Genomic DNA, 13,841 nt, shown 5'->3' with positions numbered 1-13,841 from the left:
TTCTTGACCAGGTTTGCACACACTGCAGCAGGGATTTTGGCCCCATCCTCAATACAGATCTTCTCCAGATCCTTCAGGTTTCGGGGCTGTCGCTGGGCAATACGGACTTTCAGCTCCTCAAAAGATTTTCTATTGGGTTCAGGTCTGGAGACTGGCTAGGCCATCCCAGGACCTTGATGGCTTCTTACGGAGCCACTCCTTAGTTGCCCCTGGCTGTGTGTTTTGGGTCGTTGTCATGCTGGAGAACCAGCCACGACCCATCTTCAATGCTCTTACTGAGGGAAGAGGTGTTGTGCCAAGATCTCGCGATACATGGCCCCATCCATCCTCCCCTCAATACGGTGCAGTCGTCTGTCCCCTTTGCAGAAAAGCATCCCACAAAGAATGATGTTTCCACTCCATGCTTCACGGTTGGGATTGCTGTTCTTGGGGTTGTACTCATCCTTCTTCTTCCTCCAAACACGGCGAGTGGAGTTTAGACCAAAAAGCTCTATTTTTGTCTCATCAGACCACATGACTTCTCCATCCCTCCTCTGGATCATCCAGAATGGTCATTGGCAACTTCAGACGGGCCTGGACATGCGCTGGCTTGAGCAGGGGGATCTTGCGTGCGCTGCAGGATTTTAATCCATGACGGCATGGTGTGTTACTAATGGTTTTCTTTGAGACTGTGGTCACAGCTCTCTTTCAGGTTATTGACCAGGTCTGCCGTGTAGTTCTGGGCTGATCCCTCACCTTCTCATGATCATTGATGCCCCACGAGGTGAGATCTTGCATGGAGCCCCAGACGAGGGTGATTGACCGTATCTTGAACTTCTTCCATTTTCTAATAATGCGCCAAAAGTTGTTGCCTTCTCACCAAGCTGCTTGCCTATTGTCCTGGCCCAATCCCAGCCTTGTGCAGGTCTACAATTTTATCCCTGATGTCCTTACACAGCTCTCTGGTCTTGGCCATTGTGGAGAGGTTGGAGTCTGTTTGATTGAGTGTGTGGACAGGTGTCTTTTATACAGTAACGAGTTCAAACAGGTGCAGTTAATACAGGTAATGAGTGAAGAACAGGAGGGCTTCTTAAAGAAAAACTAACAGGTCTGTGAGAGCGGAATTCTTACTGGTTGTAGGTGATCAAATACTTATGTCATGCATAAAATGCAAATTAATTACTTAAAAATCATCAATGTGATTTTCTGGATTTTTGTTTTAGATTCCGTCTCTTACAGTTGAAGTGTACCTATGATAAAAATTACAGACCTCTACATGCTTTGTAAGTAGGAAACGCTGCAAAATCGGCAGTGTATCAAATACTTTTCTCCCACTGTATGTCTGTTCCTCATGAAGCCAGACTGTGTTTCATCAATGATTGCATCCAGGACTTTCTTTAATTATTTTTGCAAGTAGTAAGGCTAATATCTTATAGTCATTATTAAGAAGACAAATTGGATGCCAGTTATCGATGAGCAGCACTTATTTTTTAGGCTTAGGTATCAGTGTTATTAACCCCTGACTCATTGTAGGAGGGAGAACATTGTTTTTAATACTCTAAAAAGACTTCAAATAGAAGGGAGCTATTTTTTCAGAAAAATCATTTGTAAAATTCTGATGTAATTCCATTAACACCTGGTGATTTTTGTTCTTTAGATGTGATAGACTCTATAATCTCTCAACTTTGATGGTTCATCACAATGTTTAGATTCTATATCACTGATAGAGTGAACATTATTCAGTGAGTTAAAAAAACACATCTGTGGATTCCTGACAGTACGTAGAAGCTATACAATTTTCTGTAAAATTGCTAACAGTATTTAGCGATTCATTTTTGGTCTCTGTAATACACATCAATGTTTAATTATGGATAGTGTTATTTTAGAGTGAAATTTCTTCAAGTCTAAAGAAATAGGACGAATTCTGTTCTCCTCCTAAATCCATTTTTCCTAGACTAATAAAGGCTCCTTCTGCTCAGGGCGAAATCTGATATCAACTTGAGAGGGACAATTACATGACATTTTCTCAGGAGCAATTCCTGAGGGGGACACCAAAAGTAGTGCTGTAACACATAGACTATGTTTGTAATATGTTAAATGTATATTGAGCGGACCATAATCACTACTACTGGATAATTGTTAGGTACAGTAGTTTAACTGAAGGGTTGTGCCAACTTGTTTAATCATTATAATATACTAATAATAATAGTTATAGCAGTGTTCCTTATCAGTGCAGTGTTCCTCTCTCTTGAAACGTCAACACTCTGTTGCAAGAGTTTGCGGTTCTAAAATTGTGGGTGTGGCTGATATGTTCTGTGTCATCACTGAGGTAACTGGACGATGCTGTGCCACTGTCCTAATACTGGTGCTGCTGGCAACAAGGGTGACACCTGGTCCTGCCGTGGCTGTGACACTGTCCTCTGAAGTCTCTCTCCTTGCTCTTTCCCTTTCACCCTCACTGACTCACAGTCGTCTCCTAGAAAAGAAATAAGGTGTTTGCTGTACTCCTAACTACCGGTACCAAACTACACAATTAATCACAACAGCAATACCATTGCCTTAAACAATCTTGGTTCAGTCACCAGTTTAAGTTGAGAGTGGGGGTATCCATGGCATTTTCCAATTATGTCCCTATTTTACAATAAAAAAAATTGAGAACCTTTCATAATGTTGCCAAACAAAGACCAACAACTTACCGTGATGACTCCTGTCTCTTGCCAGTCTGTCCTGCATATCTGTCCCAGCTCTGCTGTCTGTGTGCCATCTGTTGCCTGTCTTGCCTAATGACATCATTGTGAACATTTTCCATTAGCATTTCACTTCTTTTCTTATGAACATTTTATCAACTGTCTTTGAGATATTAGGCTACTAGAGTTCTTACTTTGCGTCTTGGTGTACTGAAAATACTCTGATGTCCTCTTTTACTTTTTTTGACATTTTCTACCTGCTGGCTGGCTGGCTGACCGGTCTAGCTGCACACACCACATTTACACAACACATGCTGCAACGTTTTGAAATTTAACCTAGTTTGTTTTCATTGGCAGGCTTCAACAAATAGCTGCATTTGCAAAGCTAGCGAGCACCAATTCCGTTTCTGTGGTGTTGTATAATTTGCTACCTGGTTAAAGGTAAAAAAATAAAAATATTCACTAGCGACATTTTGCTTTTGCAACGAGACCATTTATATATTTAAGACAATGGTATAAGAGACTGTAGTTCTGTTAGTTTGGACTTCAGTTTAATCGCTAACCTTATCACAGGAACTTTGAACCACTACCAGCTTGCCCTTGGCTGCAATCTTGGATAAACTCACGATAGAAATATTCACTCTTTGACGACGCCACATAAATGGAATAGGTACTAGCTAGCTTGAATAGTTAATGTTTGCTTTAGTTTGCGCGCTAGCTCTGCAAATTCAGCTAGTGTGTGAACCCTGCAACCTTAAAAAAAAATATACATTGCTATGGCGCGATTGACTGGATTACTCACGTCAGTTACGTACCTGAGTGTGAGTGCCTTTCGGACAGTAGATACGAACCCTCTATTACCTTGCAAGCTAAAGAACTGGCAGTGGATCAAATCATTGTGGGGCAAAGGGCGGGGGGGTCGCAATCTTGTGAAACTTAAAAACGCGCTATTAAGTGTCTATAATCAGCACAASTGCTTTCATTGCGTATTATTAATATTATTGAAATTACATAGTTATGTTTACAGTGATAMATTGGGGGGGACAAATCATATTTTTCCCAGGATGGGGGGGTCGTGTCCCCCCCGTCCCCCCTGGGATTTCCGCCTATGCTTCTGCTTTTAATCTATATATATTATCCTGTTTATTTTGTAACTCAATTAGTTCCATATTCTCCTCCCCCGAGAGGCCGGCTGGGGACCTCTGAGAAAGGGAAGTTATCTTAATGATCACCTTTTCCTCCTCAGCTCTTAGCAATATTACTACCATATTTTCTAAGGTATTTGGACACCTCAAATTGAAAGAGCTCCCAGTTCTTGCAATAAGATTTATCTTCACGGGCCCTCTCCCAAAAGTGTATACTCGTCAGACGTTATGGAACGTCACTAGAAGTGTCCACTTAATTTGAGGGGTGAGGGGATTGGGTGTGTCATTTAAGTGTTTGGAATGCTGCCAGTGTTTCTCGTTTCTGTTGTTCTCCGTCAGCTTTTCACGTCTTAACCACGCCCATCAACAATCACCCAAAACAAAGATGGCGGCTTGCAGGGAGACGAGACGCAGCTGGAAAATTCACTGTGCATTTGCTGTGTTTATCTTGTTACAACTATTTCCTCTCAACTGTATTTCGGCACCGCTGGAACCCGAAAAAGGTATGTTTTATATTCACCATGAAGTTGCCATGGAAAATTTATGGTTAGTTTTATGGTGGGAGTAAGCTAGCTTGCTCACAGTTCCAACACGACCAGCTTGTGCCGCCTAGTGACTTGCCAAGGTGTCAGATGACGAGGAACATGGCAGACAATTCTGTCAGAAATATAAGTTATTACGCGTTGAAAACAACTGGGAACTCAGAAATCTCTGATTCTGAGTGTTCAAAACCAGTGGCAACTCGGAAAAAAACGAGCTCTGACTGGGAAAAATCTGAATTCCAACTCGAACTACACCTATATTTTCTCTGAAGGAACATAAAATAACATTAAAGTTAAAAAAAAGAAATCACTACACATGAATTTAGTTTCAAAGTTAAAGTACTTCAAATAAATATAAGGTCAGGGGATACAATTACAATAAGAATAGTGTTTTTTGGTTGACTAATTCTAGAGATTTTATTAAATATTGGATTTCTAGTAAAACTATATTGCATTTGTGGACAGATTTCATATACAATTTATGAGAGAATTAAGAAATTAAGGACAAATTCAGTAGTTTTTTCATTTGAATAATAACATATTACATCTTTCATTCATTTCATTAATGAAATTAAAACTGTAAATACTTAACTCGCTCCAAATTAACTAGAGTGACACTCATAAATGTGTATAATAGTTTCCCCTTATCACAGAAAAGGCATATGTCCTCTTAAGTACATGAATTTAGACAAGTTATTGCAAGGGTATATTTTGTGCAAGATTTAAAGTACATTTATTTTACTTGATTTGTTATAGAACATTTGTGAGGGAGCAACCAAGCTTTCTTCCATTAAATTTCAGTATATGCATTCTAGAAGAATTTCACTCTAGGAGAGATAGTGTTCTTCGAGTTAAAGTAATCTTAAGAATGTGTAATTACATTTCTTATCCAGCAGGGGGCAACCTAACAAATTGTGCATCTATCTTGACATGTTCTCTGAAACACAGATGAGATTTCATTGAGTAAGTCCTCAAGGTATTGCTTTGCATGTAGAGTTAAATTCTTTATAATGTACTGGAAGTTATGTTTCTACTTTCTATAAGAGTATATTTAATCCTTTTATCAAATAAATCAAGGACAAATATAATATTTCTTTCAAACCACTTAGGTAAGAACAAAGACTTGTTTTTAACAACAATATCTTTGTTGTTCCACAGAAGTGCCTTGTGTGGTGAGAAGTTGTGGACATAATATAGTTTCCAGGCTAAAAGGGCTTGTTCAGGAAATTTGGACAGTTTGATGGGTAATTTTGCTGGAGAATAGTTGCATTTCCACAAATTGAAGACCACCCAATTTCATAAAGATATGACAGGGAATGAAGTACCATATAGATTCAGAGCTAAGCATACATCCTTTTTATCCAGTTTACTTGAAAGGTATTGTTGTTATCAATTAAATCTAGCACTTAAAGCCCACCATCAGCTCTTTAATTTGATATTAGACTTAAGTTTGTTTGTTTGTTTGTTTTTAAAATAAAGTCTAGGAAAGTTTCATTGATATCCTTGCTGGTTTGATCAGCTCCAAATAGCGATAGAGCAGGGTAGATAACGTCAGACCCTCTGCTTTGGACAATAAAACCCTTCCAGTAATAGAGGTCACGCAGGAACCAGTTATTAAAGAGGGATTTAGTTTTCTTTAATCTCTGAGAGAATTTGAGATGTTGATGGAAAATGTTTTTTTGCCATGTGCACCCCTAAATATTTCACAGTCTTTTACTGGAATATTCAACAGATTGGTAATTTGAGTTATGTATGGATAATATTTCACATTTATTGAAGTTAAGATCCAGAGCAGAAGAGAATGATTTTATAATAAGTGCAATAGCAACTTGATCCTTGTCTTTTAGAAACAGAGCTGTATTGTCTGCTAATTTAGATTTAGATGTGTATTTATTTTCCAAATATTGAAATACCTTTTTAATTCAGGGTTGTTTAAAATGCTAGTAGATAGTAATTCTACAACTAAAAGGAATAAGAAAGCTGAAATAGGGCAACCCTGGCATACACTATGGTGAATATGAAATATTTGAGATGTTTTGCGATTTATCAGAATAGAACTATTCATATCTTTATAAAACCTATTGATAACAGAGACAAAGCTAGTCCCGAAACCAGAAGTGTACAACCTATGTTTTAGGAATTTGTGTTCAATTGTATCAAATGTTTACAAAATTCGAGGAATAAAATAATAGCCTTTGAGTCAATTGAATCAGCGTAATCAAGTCTAAAACTAACCTAATGTTACAGCTGATCTGGCGACCTTTCATGACACCCGTCTGGGTTTCATTAATGAGGTGGTTTAGACCCATTTTTAAGTCTATTAGCATATGCAAACATAATATCTATTTAATAATTTAATAGGTCTCAAATGATCTATGAAAAGGGGATCTTTATCAGGTTTTGGTATCAAGGAAATAAGCCCTTGTTTCATGGTAGTAATCATCGCCGCTAGACATTCTTGGAACATGTTGAATACTGGTCCCTCTAAATGTCCAGAAAGACCATCTGTTCCAGGTGCTTTGCCCTTCTTCATAGATTTAAGAGCATCTCTAATCTCTACTACAGAAAACTCATCTTCACATATGGACCTGAACTCATCAGAAATAATTGGAACATGATCATGGACATGTTCCATAAAATGTTCACATTCTATTAAAATTAGATTTATACAGATTTTCATAGAAAGAATACACAAAGCTAGAGATGATCTTGGGGGTCTTTACACAAGGCATTGTCAATATTTAATGTAGAAAGAGATTGTCTCTTCTAGTTCCTTTTTTCAAGGGCAAAAAATGAGCTTGTTTTTCTAACCCTCAACCCATTTTTAGCTCTTTAGCTAACTCAATGTACATTTGATATGTTTCTTCCTCTGCTGTAAGGGTATCCCTTTCTAAAAGAACATTTCATTTATTAAGTGTAATGGTGATATCTTACTTTTGAATTTAAATATTTCTCAATTACTTTCAGGCTTTGGTTCTAAATAATTTGAAATAAACAAGTCTATGATCAAGTTCTTTATGCTGTTGTTAAAAACTGGATAATTTAAGAGTGAATTATTACGTTTCCGGAATCCTCGAATGCCCTTGGATTTTTCAAAACATTCTAACTTCAATAATATCATTTTATGATCAGTCAAAGGAGCATGTTTGACTTCTTGTACATACTGTAAAAGTGGGGGAGAAATGAAACAGATACTTTCTGGATCTGACCATCATTGACCTATTACACCAGGTGTATTCGTTTAAGTTTGTGTTAAAGAAGCGCCATGGTTCAATCACTGTCAGTTTACTGCAAAATGAGGTGATGTTACTATTCTGAGATCTTTGAGCTAGTCTAGGTGGAAATCTATCTAAAGAGTTATGAGGTGTTTCATTAAGTCTCCAGCTATTATAAGCCATGTATTTGTATACTTGTTTTGCAGCTCAGTAAGCTTATCAGCAAGATCCAAAAATAAAGTCTTATTTGAGGTGTGAGAATCAAATAACATTTTATTGGTCACATACACACATTTAGCAGATGTTATTGCGGGTATAGCAATATGCTTGTTCCTAGCTCCAACATATCTATCAATTGTACACATTGCATATAATATAACAATCATTATTTAGATTGGAGATTAATGTCTTCCATATTTGGACACACAATACTTTGAAATATCACCTCTAAACTTATGAAGCAATATCATAGTGCCAGCTGAGTGGTTAGACCCCTGACTAATAAACAGTATTTCCCCATTGTGATTTCCAAAAACTAGAATCTGAATCGCAGGAGTGAGTCTCCTGGAGTAGAGTGAAATCTACATTTAGTGTTTTGTAAACCCCTGCGTTTGGAGATACAATATTTAGTGCATTGAATTCAAAACGTTGCCTAACCTGACAAAAATAAGAAAACAAATACAGTGTAGTGATATGAATAACTAGTTGAACTAGTAAGCTAGGTAGCTGTTAAGAGAATTTTGTTCTCCAGGTACATAACCCAATTTAATTATATTACTCAGTCTGCAAACCAGAATTTGTAAGATCCTGGTCGAATGAAACAGACGGAGGCCCAGCTAAAAGATAGTCAAAAAGGTTTATTCACGGGAACGTTCTAAAGTCAAGAATACAAAACAATACATTTTATACTGACTTCTCACGCCCACGCATTCTCACAACCATACGCACACACATTCACACAACCATACGCACACACATACACACAACCATATTCACACACATACACCCAAACAGACGCACACACATACACACAAACAGACACACACACACACAGGTCCTGCTACCCAGCCGACAGAGATTAGTGACCTTGTCCTTGAGACGTACTCCCTGTTCTTTCCCAAATCTCTAGTCAGGTCGGCACCGAGCTCAGACAGTCTGTGTTTATAATACCATAAAGACATGTTGTCTTTACCCTAATTCTGACTAGGACTACACATTTATTGATTATGATTTTATACATTCTAATCAATTCCATTACATTCTAATCAATTCCATATGTTTCAGGGCGGAATATTCTAATCATTCAATTAACAGATAATTCTCAACTAACAGTAGCTAGTAAGGAAACCTGCGCTTAGAGAGAACTGGACTACCCTAAACCGAGGTAGTTGTGATCAATCCGATGAACCCGTATTCACATTTACCAACCTGGTGATTTTATAAAACAGGGTGAATATAAAAATGACAATCGACTTATTACTCAAGGAATTTAGCTAATTCAACGTTTTCATTTGACTTAGAAAGAATAGGACGACATAGATTAAGTCAATGTAGCTATATACCTGAGCACAGCGTTTTCAAAACATTTAGTACAATCATGACATTCACTTGACGTCCTGGCAATCGATCTTCTTTCCATCAATAAATGCAGAAGGGCTGCTGAAAGATGCTCTCTTCCCTTCTCTTGCATTTTTTTTACCACGAGGTCAACGTTTTCCCCTTGCAGCAGCATCTTCTGGAGTGAGAGCCTCTTTGATGCGTAGTTTATTCTCCATGAGAAGCCTGGACTCCTTGGCTTCTTTCCGACAACACTGTAGATTCTCGTTGTGAACCGCATGATGGTTGTCCGCGGAGATCTGTCGTCCCTTCACTTTCCCAGGCAGTGCACCACGTCGATGATGTGCGGGAGCTTGTCTCGAATCCTGGGTGCTACTTTGACGAGGATGTCGATGAAAACGCTCCGTATGTTCTTCCCGTCTTCTTCTCGCGCCCCATGCAGTTTCAGGTTCCATCTCCGGCGCTGGACTTCCATGACATTCTGTCGCAGTTGGAATTCTGTCGCAGCTGGAGATTTCACCTGTTGCAGTTTCTGTATTTCAGCTTCCATTGTCAGTATTTCTTTCACTATGGGTTGACACCTGATTGAGGAGCTGCTGCACAGTGGCTGAGAGCGACTCCATTGATTTGAAAATAGTCTGTCTTTTCAATGATGGCCAGTTTCTCAAAGATGGCCTTGAGAATGTCAGGGTTGGCAGAACAATTTGACTGCCCTGTATTTGGTAGGAGGGCTCTTACTCGGCGTCGGTGGCAGTGGTGAAAATAAGGATTATTTTGCCATGAGTTCTGGAAAGTCTTCACGTGGGCTGCATGCTTTTGTTTCGCTGCTAGCATCTGAGGGGGCAAACTACCTACCCCCCAAGACAGCTACAGCACTCGATGTCACAAAGGCCAAAAAGATAATCAAGGACAACAACCACCCGAGCCACTGCCTGTTCACCCTGCTACCATCCAGAAGGTGAGGTCAGTACAGGTGCATCAAAGCTAGGACCGAGAGACTCAAAAACAGCTTTGATCAAGGCCATCACTGTTAAACAGCAATCACTAACTCAGAGAGGCTGCTGCCTACATAGAGACTCATATCACTGGCCACTTTAATAAATGGACCACTAGTCACTTTAAACAGTGCCACTTTAATAATGTTAACATATCTTACATTACTCATATGTATATACTGTACCTTATACCATCTATTGCACCTTGCCTATGCCGCTTGGCCATCCATATATTTACATATTCTTATTCCATCCCTTGAGACTTGTGTGTGTGTATAAGGTAGTTGTTGGGGAATTGTTAGATTACTTGTTAGACATTACTGCACTGTCAGAATTAGAAGCACAAGCATTTCGCTACACTCGCATTAACATCTGCTAAACGTGTATGTGACCAATAACATTTGATTTGAGGTGATAAGCATCTGTTCAGCCATGCCTTGCCTTTTTCGGTTACTTCTGCCCATGTAGTAGTGTGATCACTGCGTTTTCCAATCACCTTCTGTTACTTCAGATAAGTAATCCTTGAATATTGATCATAATCTTCCTAGTTTATTGGGACATATGTTCAAATACACCCGATCAAAGTGATGCCATCTTGGGTCATCTCCACTCGGGCCTCTTTCAAGAGCTCTGAACATCACTGACAGCACAAAGACAACAGGAGCAATGCGTCTGCTATTCCAGCACAAACATGATCAGATCAACAAGGCTATATATGCTTACTTTAATACACTGAAAAAACGTAAAGATATAAACAATTTAGTCCAATCAATGTTGCTAAATATCATGTGGCTGTCCAAGGTACTGTGCTAGGACAACCCACAGTTGAGCTAAGCTTGCATCAATCAATCAAATGCTACTGCAGCAACATGTCATACTCTTGTTCCAGACAGCATCGGATACAAAGACTACACATACTGAGACAGAGGGGTGCTGTTTCCCTCGCAGGGTTTCTCTGGTTATAGTCAGCCACTTCCGAATTGATAGAAAATTAAGGAAACACATATTTGGGGAATTATCCCCAAATATCCATGAACTTTAGTTATCTTCAGGTTAGAAATCAGCTATAGAAAGATGCCAGAGATTCTGATTTGGATAACTGTTAAAAAAGATTTTTCCTAGTCGGTGCTCGTCCCCCCGAGATCCCAGTTATCGTGAACACACTGAAATCTGAGAGTTTCCAGTTGTTTTGAACGCCGCATAATCTTTCATGCATTCTTAACTAACTAATCTGATTAATAGGTCATTCTATTTGATTCCAATCACTTTTTGACCTCACCCCTTTGAATGGACCTTTCCATTTCCCCATGGTAGAAGTGGGCAAAGTGACTTTGGACCTGTGTGCCAAAACATTCAGATGGAGTTGCTGTAACATATTTTTTTAACCTTTAATTAACTAGGCAAGTCAGTTAAGAACAAATTCTTATTTTTTATGACAGCCTTGGAACAGTGGGTTAACTGCCTTGTTCAGGGGCAGAACGACAGATTTTTACCTTGTCAGCTCGGGGATTTGATCTTGCAACCTTTCGGTTACTAGTCCAACGCTCTAACCACTAAGCTACTTGCCGCCCTGTATGCTGGGAGTCGGGAAGCAAGTACAGGCAGAGAATAATTTGATAAATAAACGAACATAGATAAAAAACACGAGCAGCGTACAGACATGGAACGCAGAGTCAATAACGGCTAGGGAAAGAACTGACGGGAGGGACAGTTTTATAGGGAAGTTAATCAGGCAGGTGATTGAGTCCAGGTGACAGGTGTGCGTAACAATGAGCAGTCTAACTACCTCTCGTGCCAGAGAGGGAGTATATGTGACAGTTGCTCAATGTTGACCGTTTTGCATACCATGTAAAAGCTTGCGAACATTGTACATTATTTTTTTTTCTGTTGCCTTTTAACATCAATTATCTAAACACATGAACATTTTTGCATATGTTGTAGCTTGGACCCTAATTTACATAATCTGAGGTTTATGTGCGTTGTGCCCACCATTGGTTAACACAGCATACTCTTGAATACAGGGTGGGTGTCATTTCAAAAATAGAAATATAATGCAGAGACTATTCCTTCAGACCACTGCAATTTAGTTGGTACATGTTCATTTGAACATTTTAAATTACTACCACAAGGATGACCGTCGCTCCACCCACCGTTGAATGTCAAGTTAAATGGAAAGTCTCTTTATTTCTATTATTTGAATCGATTTCTTATGGAATATTGAAAGTGTAATTTAAAGGTAGACTCAGCGAAATTACGTTGCCATGCAGTTATTGCGAGATGCAAGACTTCGCAGATTGCTGAATGTGCACACAAACAAAGAAGTTTGATCTTGACGTCTAGCCATTAATCTAGAAAGTTAGCAAACCAAATGCATAGCTGGAGATAGTTTATTTTACACATCTTAGATTTGTTATATTTAACTTATAGCTAATAAGCAGTGCTGTAGCATGCAGCTCCTGCGAGGCGGGTTGCTGCCAACCGCACCCAGAAAACAGAATTGAAAATCATACTGTCGGTATTTCGAAATAGATCGTTTATACTGTATAACGGGGTATCGCCCAAGCCTAAGTTCATGGTTATTTTCAACCTCTCCTTGTCCCAGTCTTTAATCTCCACATGTCTTCATTCCTGTTCCCAAGAACTCTAATGCTTCATGCCACAATGACTACTGGCCTTTATCACTCACATCTATAATCATTAAGTGATTTATGTAAGGTTGGTTATGGCATACATCAACTCCATCATCCCAGACATCCTAGAACCACTCCAATTTGCATACCGATCCATCGACAATGCAATCTCAATTGCACCTCACACTGCCCTCATCCACCTAGATAAGAGGAATAGCTATGTGACAATCCCAGGCAGCCGGTGGCACCTTGATTGAGGAGGACAGGCTCATAGTAATGGCTGGAATGGAATAAAATTTAGCTTGCCTCCATCCACACCGAAGGGGCTGCAGTGGAGCGGGTCAAGAGCTTCAAGTTCCTCGGTGTCAAATCACTGACGCGCACAGTTGTGAAGAAGGTGGCAAAGGTTTTGTCCTCAATTCTTGATGTTCTACAGCTGCACCATTTGAGAGCATCTTGACTTGCTGCTTCACTGCTTATTATGGCAACAGCACCGCCCTCGATCGCGTGGTGCTAAAGAGGTTGGTGCGGACAGCCCAGTACATTATTGGGGCCGGATTCCCTCCCATCCAAGACCTCTAAATCAGGTGGCGTGAAAGCAAGGAAAATCGTTATACTCCAGCCACAGACTGTTCTCTTTGCTTCCGTACAGCAAGTGGTACCGGTGGATCAAGTCTGAGACCAACCCGTTCCTGAGCAGCTTCTATCCAAAAGTCATTACACTGCTAAATAGCTAACACAGGGGTGTCAAAGTCAAATGGACGGAGGGCCAAATAAAAAATTTAGCTACAAGCCGAGGGCCGGACTGTTCGAATGTTCATTGAAAWWWWTTTAAATGACGCATATAGTCTAGTGAACCTAATTGAACCTACTGAAAACCTAACAAATATATTCCAATATGATCAGATAAATAAAGCAATATTTTCTTATGGCTCTGTCAGTAATCTTTAATTTTCAACAGACACAAAAGACAAATTTCCTTTATATAAAAATCCCCATAACATGAACATTAAATGAAAGAAACCGGTATTCAAGGCACCATCAGTAGCCTATATTTTCTATTTTAGCAAAAGTGGGCTAAATTTACTTCA

At 39.3% G+C, this 13,841-nt stretch overlaps 1 protein-coding gene across 1 annotated transcript in view; it reads left to right on the top strand.

Annotated features, from left to right (window-relative positions):
- Nucleotides 1-4,175: 4,175 nt before the first annotated feature.
- The window catches only part of LOC112069671 (uncharacterized), a 20,584-nt gene continuing 10,918 nt past the window's right edge, over nt 4,176-13,841 (top strand). Inside the window, exon 1 of the mRNA XM_024137035.1 lies at nt 4,176-4,314. Within this exon, the coding sequence (XP_023992803.1) occupies nt 4,197-4,314 (118 nt within the window). The 5' untranslated portion in view covers nt 4,176-4,196. The remainder of the gene's footprint in view (nt 4,315-13,841) is intronic.

This window comes from Salvelinus sp. IW2-2015, unplaced genomic scaffold (genome assembly GCF_002910315.2).
Source record: "Salvelinus sp. IW2-2015 unplaced genomic scaffold, ASM291031v2 Un_scaffold1077, whole genome shotgun sequence".
Taxonomy (NCBI): Eukaryota; Metazoa; Chordata; class Actinopteri; order Salmoniformes; family Salmonidae; genus Salvelinus; species Salvelinus sp. IW2-2015.
This window is presented reverse-complemented; position numbering and strand designations above follow the sequence as displayed.